This window comes from Verticillium alfalfae, genomic scaffold, assembly GCF_000150825.1.
Source record: "Verticillium alfalfae VaMs.102 supercont1.1 genomic scaffold, whole genome shotgun sequence".
In the NCBI taxonomy this organism is placed as follows: domain Eukaryota; kingdom Fungi; phylum Ascomycota; class Sordariomycetes; order Glomerellales; family Plectosphaerellaceae; genus Verticillium; species Verticillium alfalfae.
The window spans coordinates 2,529,253-2,542,857 of record NW_003315038.1 but is presented as its reverse complement, the minus strand read 5'-3'; the positions used below and the strand labels follow the sequence as shown (position 1 = coordinate 2,542,857).

Below are 13,605 nucleotides of genomic sequence, written 5' to 3'. Positions count from 1 at the left end.
TTCATCGGCTAACCACCAACAAGGCCCGTGACTCAGCCCAACATGCGGGTGTTCTGCCCCTGATTGAGAACATCAAATTCTGCAAGATTGCAACGAAATTCAAGACCTCCTCGCCATTTCGCCGCTTCTGCGTACGGAGGATCGGTGCAACATTGATGGTCAGCTTGTGAACTGGTATGCCAACCTGCCGTGGCTGTTGCGCACCACAGACCCGTGTGCAGACCCCTCTATATTGCTCGATGCATCATGAAGTGGCGCTACCAGAACCTCCGCATGCTGCTGCACCGTCCGGTTCTTCTTAGCCTCGCCAGCAACACCAGCAGCGGCGTCATGCTTGCCCACGTTGCGGAACAGGACATCGCTGCCATTGAGACCTGTCGTGAGCTCGCCAAGCAAACCATCGAGGATATTGCTCGCGAGTGGACTCGCAACCAAATGTCAGGCTGGAATGCAGTCTGGTTCCTTTACCAAGCTGCCATGATACCCCTAATCAGCGTCTTCTGGCAGTGGAACAGCCCTCGCGTATCCGAGTGGCACAAGCAGATCGAGACAATTCTAGACCTTCTTGAGGCCATGGAAGATTGGTCCCTTTCTGCTCGCCGCAGCCGCGAGGTGGTCTGGCGTATGTACGAGGCTTCACGCCAGCCCAGCATGCGCTCCGAGAGCCAGAGCCAGAGCCCCGTTCTTCACGCCATGGGCAGCAACGAACACGGCAGCATTCTCATGGCCGCCGAGGCGGAGCTTCGCATGTCCCCTATCGGCTTGGAGCCAGAGGGCATGGGTATGATGGGCATGCTCGATCAGCAAGGTCTTTGGGACCTCGACGGAATGTTCTGGGGCGGCGCCTCAGGAGACTCCTCGACTGACGCCCAAAGCCACCCGCACCACCAACAGCAACAACCTGGCAGCGTCGACTTTGGCAGCTTCAGCGTCAACGAGCAGATGATGCACATGGACTACAACATGATTGGCACTCCCGCTTCCGCAGTGACCATGGACGGTGGCTTCTTTGTCCACTAGGGCAGCTACGAGAGGTCCCACACATGCACCCACCCCAACTCTCACTCTTACACTACATACCATTTCCTTGTGCCACCGCATTGCCTTGCCTTTCCTCGCCAGAGTGTGGTGGTACAGCGCAATACCCCTGTTCATACAATTTTGTTTCTTGTCACATACCTTTTGATGATCCATGTGGATCTCGCCTCATTTTTTTTTCCTCTCTTTCTCTTTTTTTTTTTTAAGCACGGTACGACACGACATGTCATGCATCTATCAGGCCAGGCACCTTCAAAAGGTGGAGATGGGGGCGAAAAAAATCGCGGGCGTCTAACAGGTCGACGGCCCGATGGTTGCGCCCGAGATGAGGGTGGCAGGAACCACGCAACCCTTGTTGTATGTATGAACGAAGAAAAATGACGACGCAGCATATGAGATGGAACGGAATACCCCAGAACCCGAGATGATGGTCCGGCTTCTGCTGAAGGGGGAGCAAAGACGCTCCGTAGGCCTCGTGGCCCAGATGAGTAGATAGTGACGAAAGAGATCAGAAATTTCCATGCAACACCTGCGTTTGCCCTTGCCCGTGATGAGATCAGACCTCTGTCTGTGGCGAGAGGCCAGCCTACGAGAAGCTGTACCTTACAAGCGCAAAAAAGAGGGACACCCAGCAAGCGCCGTGCGCCGTCCTGAGCAGGGACGTCATCTTGGTGTTCGGCACACTAGCGCTTGGCGACGCCGTTCTCGGTCCTGCAATTCCGACAGAGGGAACAAGGGGCTTCTTGCGCGCTATTTTCGCCCGTGGCTGACCGTGGCGTGCACACCTCGTCTTGAATTCTGCCCTGCCATGTCATATCAAAACCACGCCTGTGTGTGACGAGTCGGGGGCGGAACAAGGGAGAAAAACTTTGTCGCGAGTCGCTGTTTGCGTTCGCGCGGGAGCGACAATGCAGGAGCGGCAAGGTGGTGTGGGCGATGAGTGAGCAAGTAGCCATTATTGACAATAGAAAGCAACTTCGGGCGCCCGACGGCAAGCGATCTCTCCAGCCTCGATGGAACTGTAGGATACGGGAAAAAGTCACAAGAATGTGTATCGACCATGGCTAGCTGGCGGTCTGGAAGGCTCGGATGCAATGACATCTGACACCGAGGCGAGTCTGGGTGCATTCTCGGGCGCGCCATTTTACTTCCTCGAGCGACAATGACGGATGGACCAGAGAGAACCCTCCAATTTCCGCACTTGTAGTGCGAGTAACGAGAAGGCCTGTTGAGCCGGCCGGCGCTAAGGCCGGAGCAAGTTTGTGATTATTTGTTACACAACAGCGAGAGAGCAAGGATGAAGGAGGGCGTCGTCGCAGTGAGTGGTAGCGAATTGCGTGGTTGTGTGGCTCCTCCCCAGGGTATTCATCCTTTTACCCAGGTTCACGTGGTCCTCTTCTCACCTTGTCTGATCGGCCGACGCTGCTCTCTTTGTGCGGTAGGTGCCTGTACGGACAGGGTAGACGAGCATAGAGGAGCGGCCTGTGTGAGTAATGAGGCCACGATAGCTCGAGGTTTGGTAGCGGCCAGACGGGAGTTGGCATGAGCCAGGTGCAGTCGCGATTGGCTGGCAAAAGCTGGCACTTGGGTCGGCGCCATGTCGAAAAGGCAATTTGGGTTTTCGGCCCGTAGCGAGGGGTGGGGAGACAGTGTGTTCCCCGTAAAGTCTCGGGTACCTGATTCGAGTGGCAGAACTGCGTGGATCAGAAGATGATTTCGGAGGTGGAGCTTGTACCAGTACTGTCTACTGACCCCTGGCAGGGGTGTCGCCAGGCACAGCAGGGGGAACGGGTTGCTATCAGGGGACGGCCTGTTCCAGTGCGGGGAAGAATGTTCGATCGAGAGTGGTTGGAGATGGGGGTGTGAGCGGCCTTGGCGGGGGGAGTCTAGATATCCGGTCCATCGACCAGCGAGGCGTTATTGACCTCGTGGTTCGAAGGTGCATCGCCTGCCGGCGATGCTGTGCCACCACACGACGATTTCTTGCCGGTCGATGCCAGCTCTGCAATACATGCAACCGGGGGCACGAGCCAGGGGCGTCTTAACCGCAAATTCGCAGAGCGAGGCTCAAAGGGGGAATCTGCGCGCGGCATCAGCCAGCAGGCCTACGTCTGCGCCGTAAGCCTCCACACCCCCATCATCCAGAGGCAAGATTTCCTGATGTCTTGCATAGAACTGCCTTTGTTCAGCGCCAAGAATCTCAGCGCAAGACTCCCAGAGGCGCCACACAAGCCATGGCGATGCGCTCCGCTCAACCAAGCCTTGATGACAGTGTGGGGTACACACCATCTCGTGGTAAGGAGGGTGGGTGCGGGGTTTATGGCGCCTTGAGAACGTGATCGAACAGGACCAAGACTGGTTCAGACCATCCCGAGAGGTCAGCAGATAATGCGACACCCAGTTGGAGTGTTGTTTCTCCAATCTTTGGTGCCCCGAGTCATTAGCGGTGGTGAAACGACTTGACATCGCATGGGCTCTTCCCCGCAATTTTGTTAGACTCTCGGTTGACGTGGTACAGGCGAGACATTTAGCTTACTTGGTACATACTATTGCAGATCTCCATGGGCGCCGGGCCTTCGTTCCCGACTCCCTGATTGACTGCTCTGATCAGTTCAGTGACGCTGTATCCGGCCAGCCAGTTCTATGCTTGTTGATAAGATTACACCGATTGATGCGAGCCAAAGGCCGATGCGGTGCAGCTGGGCTGCTACTGAACAAGGGCACCCTTGCCCTTCCTGGTTGGCAGATGAATGAGCCCCGCGTCGATCCGGGGTCGCAGGGTTTCGCAGTGAACACTGCTGTGCTGTGCTGCTGCCCTAGGGTGCCAAGTTCCATGAGGTCACCTGAATTGATGCCCATCATCGGCGAGCTGGCTTTTGGCCTTGTTGTAGAGTCGCTGGGGTCCTCCCAACTCGCGACGGTGTGTGGCGGCTCACCGACACAGCCAAGCATAAATCACGTAGCTCTCGATGCTCAAAGACGAGTAATTTTCGTCGGCCTTTCGATCTCTACTTTGTCAGTGCGTTGGTTCGACCGGTCAGTTCAAGTATGATGCTGACCCAATACAGCGGTAGCTGTCGAGCCATGACTCGCCGGCAGCATATGCTGCGCCTGAAGAGGTAGTAGAATGGACGCGAGCATTAGTATTCCCTGAAGCTGATGCATCGATAGCCGATCTTGCAGCGACCCGGCATGGGATTCTTGGCCAATTTCGTCCGTCTCTGGGTCTCGGTGTAGATAGCATGAAGGCCAGGGGAGCACCGGTGACCATGCCACATGGATGACGCTGCTGTGCGCCACACACTGCGACACGTCCTGCAGGGCCAACCGTCAAAGTATATCAGGGCATGGTCGCCGTTGGTTCGGCTTCATACTTGTATCTCGGTTCCAATCGCCCGGAAGCGATTGAAATCTGTCACTTTGTACGCCAGCTCGTTGGTGCGCGATGCGTACACTAAGGTTGTGCGACACCGAACATGTGCGACTAAATCAACGACAAACCCAATGGCGACGGCGATGCTGTTCGAGCCCGAAGACGAGTTGCTATAAGCTCTGTAAAGCAAAGTTTTCATCGAGTATGCAACAGAATGAATATTTGCTATGTTGGTCCCAGAGCCACATATCCACATAAGGAGGCAGGCGGTACGGTGGTGCCTGCCATACGCGCGGGTTAGAGACTGCCCTGGCTCAAGAGAAATTGAGTAAGCTGGCAATCGTAACCCAAGACAGGATACCATTCATGACCTCGATTAAAGACCCATTCACGATCTGCGTCTGGGCCGCACATGTCATTGATATGGCATCGGCACCAAGACGATAGTACGCTCTGCGCTAGGTACGAGGCACTCAACCTGAGGAGATTCAGATCATTTCGTTTCAGCGACGGCGAAAACTCACGGTAGCCAGCGTCGAGAAGGCACAGCCCAATCGACACGATGGAGCACTCTCTGAAATGCAACGTCCTCAAGTGCCGGCAGGAGATTACAGACCGAGCACTGGTGACAACATGCAGGTGAGTATTTGAACATGCTAAATTGTCGGTCTTTTCTTCAGTCCTAACAGAAATCACGCAGCCACATATTCTGCATAAATTGCGCCGGACGCTCCGGCCTCGCTGGCCAGTCTGAACGCCGCAGTAGCTGTCCTGCTTGTAACAGCAACCTTGGCAACCCAGACGACGCCGTCATTGCTGTCCTCAGTCCTTCAGAGGATTACAAGACTAGTGTATTGAGTGGTCTGAGTCCCAGCATTATCATGGAGTGCGCTGGTAGAGCACTGAGCTTTTGGGCCTATCAAACGACCCAGGAGATGTGGGTGGACGCCAGAGTACGAGCTTTTGCACTTGCTGACGATCGCCAGTGTGTATCAGAAATATCTAGAGAAAACCTTGACCGACAAGTATAAAGCGCTCGATATGCATCTGGACAAGACGGTGAACGAGGCAAACGCTGAGATCGAGAGTATACAGGGGCAGCTGAGGGGTACGCCCCCATCCGTTGACCATGTCAGTTCTAAATTTGACCGGTTTAATGGCAGACTTGGCGCTACAGAACGACGCAATGCGCCGAAAGTATGACGAGCTCGGCCAGGCGTTCAAAGACAAGAGCCGTAGGCTATTACAAACCCAGGAACTCTACGACAGGGTCAAGAGAAAGGCAGAGATGGGGCAAATGCAGGCAGCGGCTTGTGATGCAGTGGACTCTCACCTACAACTGAACGTCTTCTCGGACACTCGCGAGAAAGGGAGCCCGCGACAGGCTCTCTATGAACAGCAAGCAGACTTCAGCCAATTTCACAAAAGCCGAGGTTCTGACAGGTCAGAGATGCCACCGCCCCAGAACCGCGGAGCAACTCAATTCGTGGTCAACGATGAGCTTTGGGCAGGGCAAAACACGTTGTCCGGGAGTGAGTAGGACCACGGGTTTTACAGTCACAAGTTTCATGGCTGACCTCAAGTTTCGCAGTAGGCATGCAGAAGGCCCCGATGATCACACCTGTTCGGCAACGCACACGCAACACGGCGAATATCGGCCTCTCGGCAATCCCCGGACTTGTTGCAGGTTCTCCAGTACCGTTAAACGGGTCGACCCGCATGAAGGAGTTCACAATACGAGAACAATCAGCGGTTGCTGGAAATCGCGAATCCGGGGTGGGTGACCCGTCGATCAATTCTGCTCACCTGCATCATCCTACGAGCAGCAGCGCAACACCTGTGCCACGTGGTAAGCACAATGGATCAGCCTCGCGTGCGGAGAAGATACCGACTGACTGCTAAGTGCCGCAACGATCGCTGTTGGCTTCGTCCGCTTTCGTGAGACCGTGAAAGAGAATAGCCGACTATCGAGGCCTTCCAGCAGTGTAGGTTTGACTGATGCGAATGCCAATAATTTATCAAGGCAGGCTGATACCTCACGCAAGTCATGCGTTCGTATTTCAACGATTTGCTTCGGAGAAACGCAGGAAGAAAGAAGCATCAAGGAAAACAGCCATGCTGTGCTAATGCAATGACCCAACCGCACGATGATTATTGCTATACAGATTGTATGCTAGACAATGCTCTTGTTCGTGAGCACAGACAAAGGGTTGCACATTAGGTTGATGTACCCATGCCGAGCACTTGACTCGCTCAGACGAGCTTCCGGAATCGCGAATGTGCATTTAAACCGATATTTTTCTTTTGAACTTCTCTGTTTCCAGACCTTTGAGGATTGACATCCTGAGATTGAAGGGAAATGCGCCACCAAACCTGCGAGAAACGGATGGCACGTCTCTCGAAGTACAGCCCGAAGGCTGTTGGCACGAGAGTCTGCCTGAAGCTTGGGAAGACCAAGCAATTATGTCGCAGACTGTTAGGAAGGAGGCCTACTGGCGTAAGTGCCGTGCAACAGTCTAGCTGGGTTGAGGTCTTCGTTCCTCACCCGTACTCTCCCTTCATGTCACCAGCCTCGCCAGGATCTACGACAATAGAAGACCCGATCTGTCAACAAGGTACTGATGCACAGGAACAACCGTCGTTGGCCCCATACATGGTGCCACGAGATACCACGGGCGAGACAACTCAGCTTCCACCACGTCTCTCAGCTGACGCGCCACAGAGTCCGCGTCTCGACCCCGTTGCTGAGATGGGTTCTCAGCCTGTGACCGCGATCGCTGCTGGCAGCGATTGTCTAGCAAGTTCAATGATACAACCGCGCATTAACAGAGTAAATCTTGGTGAGGCATGGGAGTCGCTACACTCCAATCCAGTACACTTGGATGGTTTAGATATGCCAGCGACCTCGACAGTGCCAGGTGCTGTGTTCGATGGAGCGGACCCTCCTAGCAATCTCGAGGAGTGCCTAATCCCAAGCAAAACAGAGGACCAGTCTCTCAACTATCTCGCTGGTAAAGTGGAAAGCCTCAACCAGCAGCTTGCGGAGGTGATGCGCCTCCGTCAACGCGAACGCGAGCAAGAGAGATGTCGTCGAGGAGATGAGCAAATTCAGAGGGAACGACTACACAAAGAGCAACTTGATCACGAGAGGAAGCTCAATGCACAGCGCCTCATCGAGATGGCACAACTGCACGATGAAGCGCTTCATCAGGCAAGTCGAGATCACGCAGACAGTCTGGCAGAAACTGTTAGCCAGGTGACGCGCAAGCTCGAGATGGAGCGACAAGCTCTTCACGCAGAAGATCTCCTGAGTGTCGAGGCGTATCGTAAGCTGTGGACTGCGGAGATTGGCAGACGGACTAAGCAGGAGAAACAGCTGGCGATGGTAAGAAAAGAGCTGATGGCTGCGAACAGCAGACTGAGAGAGAATGCCGGGCTCTGTTGAGCGTGCTGATCTACTACAGGTCTGTTGATCCGTCGAATAAGGGGCCGTGAGGAGTTAGCACAGCGGTAAATGACGTATTGCTGAGGTGCGAAAAGCTTCGGGGCATCAATGAGACGATGAAATGCTGCGTCGGCGAACGACTTTGCTCTTTTCACCCGGCATGCTGTGCAACCACAGTGGGGGATATCACGAAAACGCAGAAAGCCGCAGAACAACGATCGCACATGAAAGTGGTGAGGGATCGCAAGGTCAAGGGAGCTCTAGGTAAGGCATCCGAGGTACCTTAGGTAGGTAGGTTGGTAAAAGGTAAAGTGTCAATGTGCGACGATATGGGGCGACTAATTACAGCCGCACAGTACTATCACCGAAGACCGATCCCGCCCAAGACGGCTACTTGACTTTCATAGGTGGCGTAAATGCCGTGCTAGCACAGTGCGTACTTACCAACCTCCATTCCTCAGCTCGAGACACTTGTGCATCAAACATGATTCCACACATGTGCTGGGCGAAGCCGATCCATCATATCACACCCTGAGAGCGTCGAAGTCTTGCGAATCCAAGGTAAACAAGTGCAAGTTTATCAGCCAAGCAGTCTCCTTGACCCCTAGCTCGCTGGACGCATCAGCTACCTCAGTCATGGCCACTTCCCCTCTCAAGGTTGCTATCTTGATTGTATCAACGACGGCATCCAAGAACCCAGCCTCAGACAAATCCGAGTTGGTCCTGAGAGATGTCATAGAAGCCGAAGGTGGAAGCCAGTGGGAGGTCGTCGAGACCAAGATCGTGTCAGACCATGTCCCTCAAATTCAGCGTCAGATCATGCTCTGGGCCGATCTCGGTGCCGATGCTGTCAACCTCATCGTAACCACTGGCGGGACAGGTTTCGCTGTGACGGACCATACACCTGAGGTAAGTCTCTGCATTTACGGTTATCCATGTCGTCTATCGACTGACTCCGTGCAGGCCGTCGGTGCTTTGCTGCACAGACAGGCTCCCGGCATAGTCCACGGCATGCTGGCCACATCGCTGGCGGTGACACCTTGTAAGCATATCTACAGATCGAGATTTGCAAATGAAAGCCAGCTGAAATCTTCCAGTTGCCGTGATGTCTCGACCCGTCGCTGGTGTGAGGCACAGCACCGTTATCGTAACTTTGCCAGGCTCGCCAAAGGGCGCCAAAGAGAATCTGCAGGCCATCCTGAGGACGCTCCCACATGCCTGTCTTCAGGCTGCAGGCGTAGACTCCAGAGCCCTGCACTCAGGTGGCGTCAAAAAGCTGGAAGCCGATGCAGGTATCAGTGCCGGTCAATCAGCCAGCTCACAGTCTCACGGAAACAATCATTCTCATAACCACGGTCATGGCCATAGCCACAGCCACGACCATGGTCACAATCACAACCACGGTCACGGCGGCTTGGTCAGACATACCGGAAACCAGCCGGTAGTTTCGAACGACCCGAGCCTGGGACCTACCCGACGGTATCGAGAGTCGCCCTACCCTATGTTGGCGGTAGAAGACGCCCTGGTTATCATTGAACAGCTCACGCCGGAAGCCGACATCGTTTCTCGCAAGGTGGATGCTGGCCTCATCAACGCAGTGTTGGCAGAAGACGTAACGGCCAACGAAAACGTGCCCGCTTTCCGTGCCAGCATTGTTGATGGCTATGCTGTTATCGTTCCCAAAGACGGTAACATGAAAGGCGTGTACCCGGTGACTGCGGTGTCGCATGCTGCCCCGAGCGAGATCGGCACCCTCAAGGAGGGCGAAATTGCGCGCATCACTACGGGGGCTCCTCTGCCACCCGGGGCCACGTCTGTCATCATGGTCGAGGACACTCTGCTCAAAACTAAGACAGATGACGGCAAAGAGGAGAAGGAGGTGGAGATTCTTGCAGACGGAGTGAAGCCTGGCGAGAACATTCGTGAAGTCGGCAGCGACATCAAGAGGTCAGACACTATTCTCCGCAAGGGCGAACAGATTTCTGGCATTGGCGGCGAGATTGCCTTTTGGCTGCCGTTGGCGTGGCCTCGATCAAGACCTACAGAAGGCCCGTTGTGGGTGTTTTGTCCACTGGCGACGAGATTGTCGAACATGACCGAGAAGGCGAGCTTCGTCTCGGCGAAGTCCGCGACACGAATCGCGTCACCCTTTTGGCGGCTGCCAAAGAGCGAGGCTTTGAAGCCATCGACCTCGGGATCGCACGCGATCGGCCTGGTGCGCTGGAAGAGACGCTGCGCGAGGCCCTGCGTAAAGTCGACTTGCTAGTCACAACAGGTGGTGTGTCTATGGGAGAGCTGGATCTGCTGAAGCCGACCATTGAGCGATCTCTCGGCGGCACCATCCATTTCGGCCGAGTGGACATGAAGCCCGGTAAACCGACCACATTTGCGACTGTTCCGGTCAAGACCAACGCCGGCGAAAGAATCTCAAAGCCGGTTTTCGCCTTGCCGGGAAACCCTGCAAGCGCGCTTGTGACCTTCAATCTGTTCGTGCTGCCTGCACTGCACAAGCTGGCTGGTGTGGAACCTAGGAGCCTGTCCAAGGTGCCCGTGGTGCTGGCCCATGATTTCGCCTTGGACAAGGGGCGACCCGAGTACCATCGTGCTGTCGTCACTATTGGGAAGGACGGAATTCTGCACGCCAATAGCACAGGAGGACAGCGAAGCTCGCGCGTGGGCAGCCTTCGGTCTGCCAACGCTCTACTATGTCTGCCGAAGGGCAACGGGCCTCTCAAGAAGGGGGCTCAGGTGCATGCGCTGTTGATGGGTGGTGTACAAGCCGATATCTGAAAGCCTCCCGTGCGGGTTTCAAGGAGACATCGAACGCCAGCCGTAATGTTGTTCATTCCTTGCATGGGCCCCCTAGGTCCTCATTACAGACGAAGAGGCACGATGAGGACAGTTCGGTCAACGTCACGACTGGTGGGCAGGAAACTTTACAGTGTATCAGCCGAGTTCCGCCACTCGGCAGCAGGTATGAAGGAGTCTGATGTTGATAAATGACACTTAGGTCTTACATTGAGATGGGAATGCTATGACACTACTGCCCGTAAATTCCCCATTCACCTTGTGTTCCGACAGTCATTTGACAGTTCCTGATGTGTTGTGTTCACAACGAGCATTCGAAGTGCGGTGCAAAGAGCCAGTCATGAGTGTACAGGTCCATTAACAAAGTGATGTTACAGTATAAGACAAGTCCTCTCCCAGCCCTTTATCCGTGACGCCTGGCCAAGTTCTCGCTCGTCCTTTGTCGTGATGCAAGCTGCTGCTAGCTGCTCCCGATACCGCCTGAGCCCATCGAGCGGAACCCCTGATATCATTGCGTGGCCTCTCTGGCCTCCTTTCGTGGGTGTTGATTCTGTGACTTGTGGACAGCCTCGAAGCGGGTCCGTCTCTCGCCCATCTCTCGTCTATTTGCCTCCAAACTCGGTCGCCTTGCTGGAAACAAGAAGGCCGACAATGAGGCCGAAAAGACCCAGCACGGAGCTAAAAATCTCGACAACGAGGATCTTGACGAAACTGCGCGTTGGGTCTTGTTAGCATCTGATCCGCCGAAAAGGGCGGAGAAGAACCACTTACAGGCTGGGGTCCGCGGCATCTGCCAAGGCAGCACTGCTGCCGTTGATGCCAACGGCGACACCACAGATGAGGTTGCACATGCCTACAGTCAGGCCAGCCCAGAAAAGCGCGAAGCCCGTGTAATAGCTGTTTCCGTCGTGCAGTTCGGCGCCAGAGATGTAGCTCAGCTTCGAAGAGAACACAATAGACATGATGACGCCGTAGATGGCGACGACTTCGCAGAAGATGATCGAGATGAGGTTCTTTGTGCGGATGCGGGGGGCCTTGACGCCACCGCCGAGGATGGAGGAACCGGTGATGAAGATGCCCCTATCAAGTCGCACTGGTTAGTACGGGTGCTGAGACCGGGTCGCCGATGGTGTAGAATCTGCGACGGGTGTGCATCGAGGGAGTGAGCGCGTACCATGCGGCGCCAACCACGGAGAGGGCAATGCAAAGGGAAACGCCAAGAGAGGCCCAAGAGTAGGGCGATGTCGATTCTAGGAAGGCGCCAACGTTGAACGCCTCTCCGGAGCCCGTGAAGAGCATGTCTGGGTTATAGAGATTAGCCTAGCGACCTTTCCTGGGCTGCGCAACGCCGGAGGGGACGTACAGGCTCCCACGACGAGCAAGGAGCTCCCGATGCCTCCCAATCCATAGGTGAGACTCATTTTGATCGGATTTCGGCGGGTCGTCGTCGATACGGTAATGTTGAGGAGGGCGTCTTCGTCGGTATCGTGTCAATCAGTCAGGCCTCTGATTGAAGCTGCGGCAAGCTCTCACGAGGTTGCCTTGGACAAGCACTCGATGTTATGTCATCCGAACTAGAGCCGATTCAATCACGTGCAGCTCTGTGAGCTTGGCAGCCTGGAACTGTCTGCTGAGTCATCGGGTTTACAACCTCCCGGATATTCAAGCAACCAGGAACCTCCACACGCCAACACCACCTACGCCACCTTGGTAGACCCTTCGACGATCGCAAATCAATCGTCAAGATGGCTTCTAACCCCGAATCATTCTATGAACTGTACAGGCGCAGCAGGTACAGCTCCATGCTACACGTTGGTGTTGTCTTTATTACTTGACTAACCCGTTCGCCCCGCCTGACAGCATTGGCCTCGCGCTGATGGACATGCTCGACGATCTGATCAGCGCTGAGCGCATCTACCCGCAGTTGGCCATGAAAATCCTGGCCAACTTTGATCAGGCCATCACAGAGGCTCTTCAGAAGAACGTGAAGGCTCGTCTGACGTTCAAGGTGAGCAGGCGGCGGATGATGCACATTGGGCAGTACCATGGAGCTAACCACGAGGGGCGCTGCTTTGCGCTCGCTGGCTGTGCAGGGGAGCTTGTCGACGTACCGCTTCTGTGACGAAGTCTGGACCTTTCTCATCAAGAATGTCCAATTCAAGCTCGATAATGGCGGGCAACTGGTCTCTGCGGACAAGGTCAAGATTGTGAGCTGCAACGCGAAGAAGCCTGGCGAGGGCCCTTGAGCTGCTTCGAAGGAGACATAGTCTCGGTGGGTCCACAGCGAACACGACATACGACAATACGTAACGATGGTCGGGCGAGGAGAATACTGCATCAGACATGGTTACGGGTCCGGGGTTGGACAACGGCGTTCCGGTACTGCTTTCACCCGGCTGTGGCCGTTTTACAGGTTTGCATTTCACACGGAATTGGGGGCACAAAGTTAAACAAGAATGACGAATGGACAAGGACATTGAGTCAATGATAAGGGGCTTCGGAACACAAGCAGCCTGCGCTGAGGCCATGATTGTGATTATCTCTGGATTGTTGGTGTAAATGGTGCGTTGCGTGACTGTGAAACTGGTTTGACTGCGTACTTGTTTTTCCGACGACTCTTTGTTGGATACTAGTGAACACTTGACCGAGGATTTGTGTCAAGCTAACGTAGGCACAACAGGGGAAATCGCCCCAGGAAGGAGCAAAAATATCAGATGTAGTACTGTAGAGGTGAATATACAGAAGTGCTTTCTCTGGCAATTGGTATATCTACAAGCCGGACCAGGCTGGTCTACTTTCTACGTTTCCTGGAGGCCCCCGAGTCGTCAACAGACTGCCTCTTTCTTCCCTCTTTCCGCCAGAACTCCTTGCTCTCCTTCTTCTCCCTTTCCTCTTTACTTCGCCTCGCCATCCGCAATCTTTTTGCGGTATGCGGCGCGCT

General features: G+C 54.7%; 8 protein-coding genes across 8 annotated transcripts in view; 6 read left to right on the top strand and 2 right to left on the bottom strand.

The window, feature by feature from the left end:
• VDBG_00779 (conserved hypothetical protein) overlaps positions 1–1,020 on the top strand; it is a gene marked incomplete at both ends in the record, with an annotated part of 2,673 nt that extends 1,653 nt beyond the window's left edge. Inside the window, one exon of the mRNA XM_003009051.1 lies at positions 164–1,020. Within this exon, the coding sequence (XP_003009097.1) occupies positions 164–1,020 (857 nt within the window). The remainder of the gene's footprint in view (positions 1–163) is intronic.
• Positions 1,021–2,995: 1,975 nt separating this feature from the next.
• VDBG_00778 (predicted protein) lies at positions 2,996–4,112 on the top strand (the record flags this gene model as incomplete). Its single annotated transcript, XM_003009050.1, has 4 exons — positions 2,996–3,156; positions 3,212–3,342; positions 3,594–3,958; positions 4,107–4,112. The coding sequence occupies 4 exons, from the start codon at positions 2,996–2,998 to the stop codon at positions 4,110–4,112; spliced, it is 663 nt and encodes a 220-aa protein (XP_003009096.1).
• An 861-nt stretch (positions 4,113–4,973) lies between these two features.
• Positions 4,974–6,313, top strand: VDBG_00777 (E3 ubiquitin-protein ligase CCNB1IP1; the record flags this gene model as incomplete). Its single annotated transcript, XM_003009049.1, has 5 exons — positions 4,974–5,050; positions 5,112–5,364; positions 5,408–5,519; positions 5,575–5,943; positions 6,003–6,313. 5 exons carry the CDS (start codon positions 4,974–4,976, stop codon positions 6,311–6,313), a joined length of 1,122 nt encoding a protein of 373 aa, XP_003009095.1.
• A 991-nt stretch (positions 6,314–7,304) lies between these two features.
• Positions 7,305–7,884, top strand: VDBG_00776 (predicted protein; the record flags this gene model as incomplete). The annotated part of the gene is made up of 2 exons (XM_003009048.1): positions 7,305–7,796; positions 7,876–7,884. The coding sequence occupies 2 exons, from the start codon at positions 7,305–7,307 to the stop codon at positions 7,882–7,884; spliced, it is 501 nt and encodes a 166-aa protein (XP_003009094.1).
• Positions 7,885–8,492: 608 nt separating this feature from the next.
• VDBG_00775 (gephyrin) lies at positions 8,493–10,646 on the top strand (the record flags this gene model as incomplete). Its single annotated transcript, XM_003009047.1, has 4 exons — positions 8,493–8,765; positions 8,820–8,898; positions 8,954–10,071; positions 10,179–10,646. 4 exons carry the CDS (start codon positions 8,493–8,495, stop codon positions 10,644–10,646), a joined length of 1,938 nt encoding a protein of 645 aa, XP_003009093.1.
• A 230-nt stretch (positions 10,647–10,876) lies between these two features.
• VDBG_00774 (vacuolar ATP synthase subunit c) lies at positions 10,877–12,176 on the bottom strand (the record flags this gene model as incomplete). Its single annotated transcript, XM_003009046.1, has 3 exons — positions 10,877–11,375; positions 11,436–11,744; positions 11,839–12,176. The coding sequence occupies 3 exons, from the start codon at positions 11,961–11,963 to the stop codon at positions 11,267–11,269; spliced, it is 543 nt and encodes a 180-aa protein (XP_003009092.1).
• A 190-nt stretch (positions 12,177–12,366) lies between these two features.
• On the top strand, positions 12,367–12,910 carry VDBG_00773 (transcription initiation factor IIA gamma chain; the record flags this gene model as incomplete). Its single annotated transcript, XM_003009045.1, has 3 exons — positions 12,367–12,456; positions 12,525–12,672; positions 12,758–12,910. The coding sequence occupies 3 exons, from the start codon at positions 12,410–12,412 to the stop codon at positions 12,908–12,910; spliced, it is 348 nt and encodes a 115-aa protein (XP_003009091.1).
• A 545-nt stretch (positions 12,911–13,455) lies between these two features.
• VDBG_00772 (ribosome biogenesis protein BMS1) overlaps positions 13,456–13,605 on the bottom strand; it is a gene marked incomplete at both ends in the record, with an annotated part of 3,688 nt that continues 3,538 nt past the window's right edge. The window contains one exon of the mRNA XM_003009044.1: positions 13,456–13,603. Coding sequence (XP_003009090.1) covers positions 13,456–13,603 — 148 coding nt within the window. The remainder of the gene's footprint in view (positions 13,604–13,605) is intronic.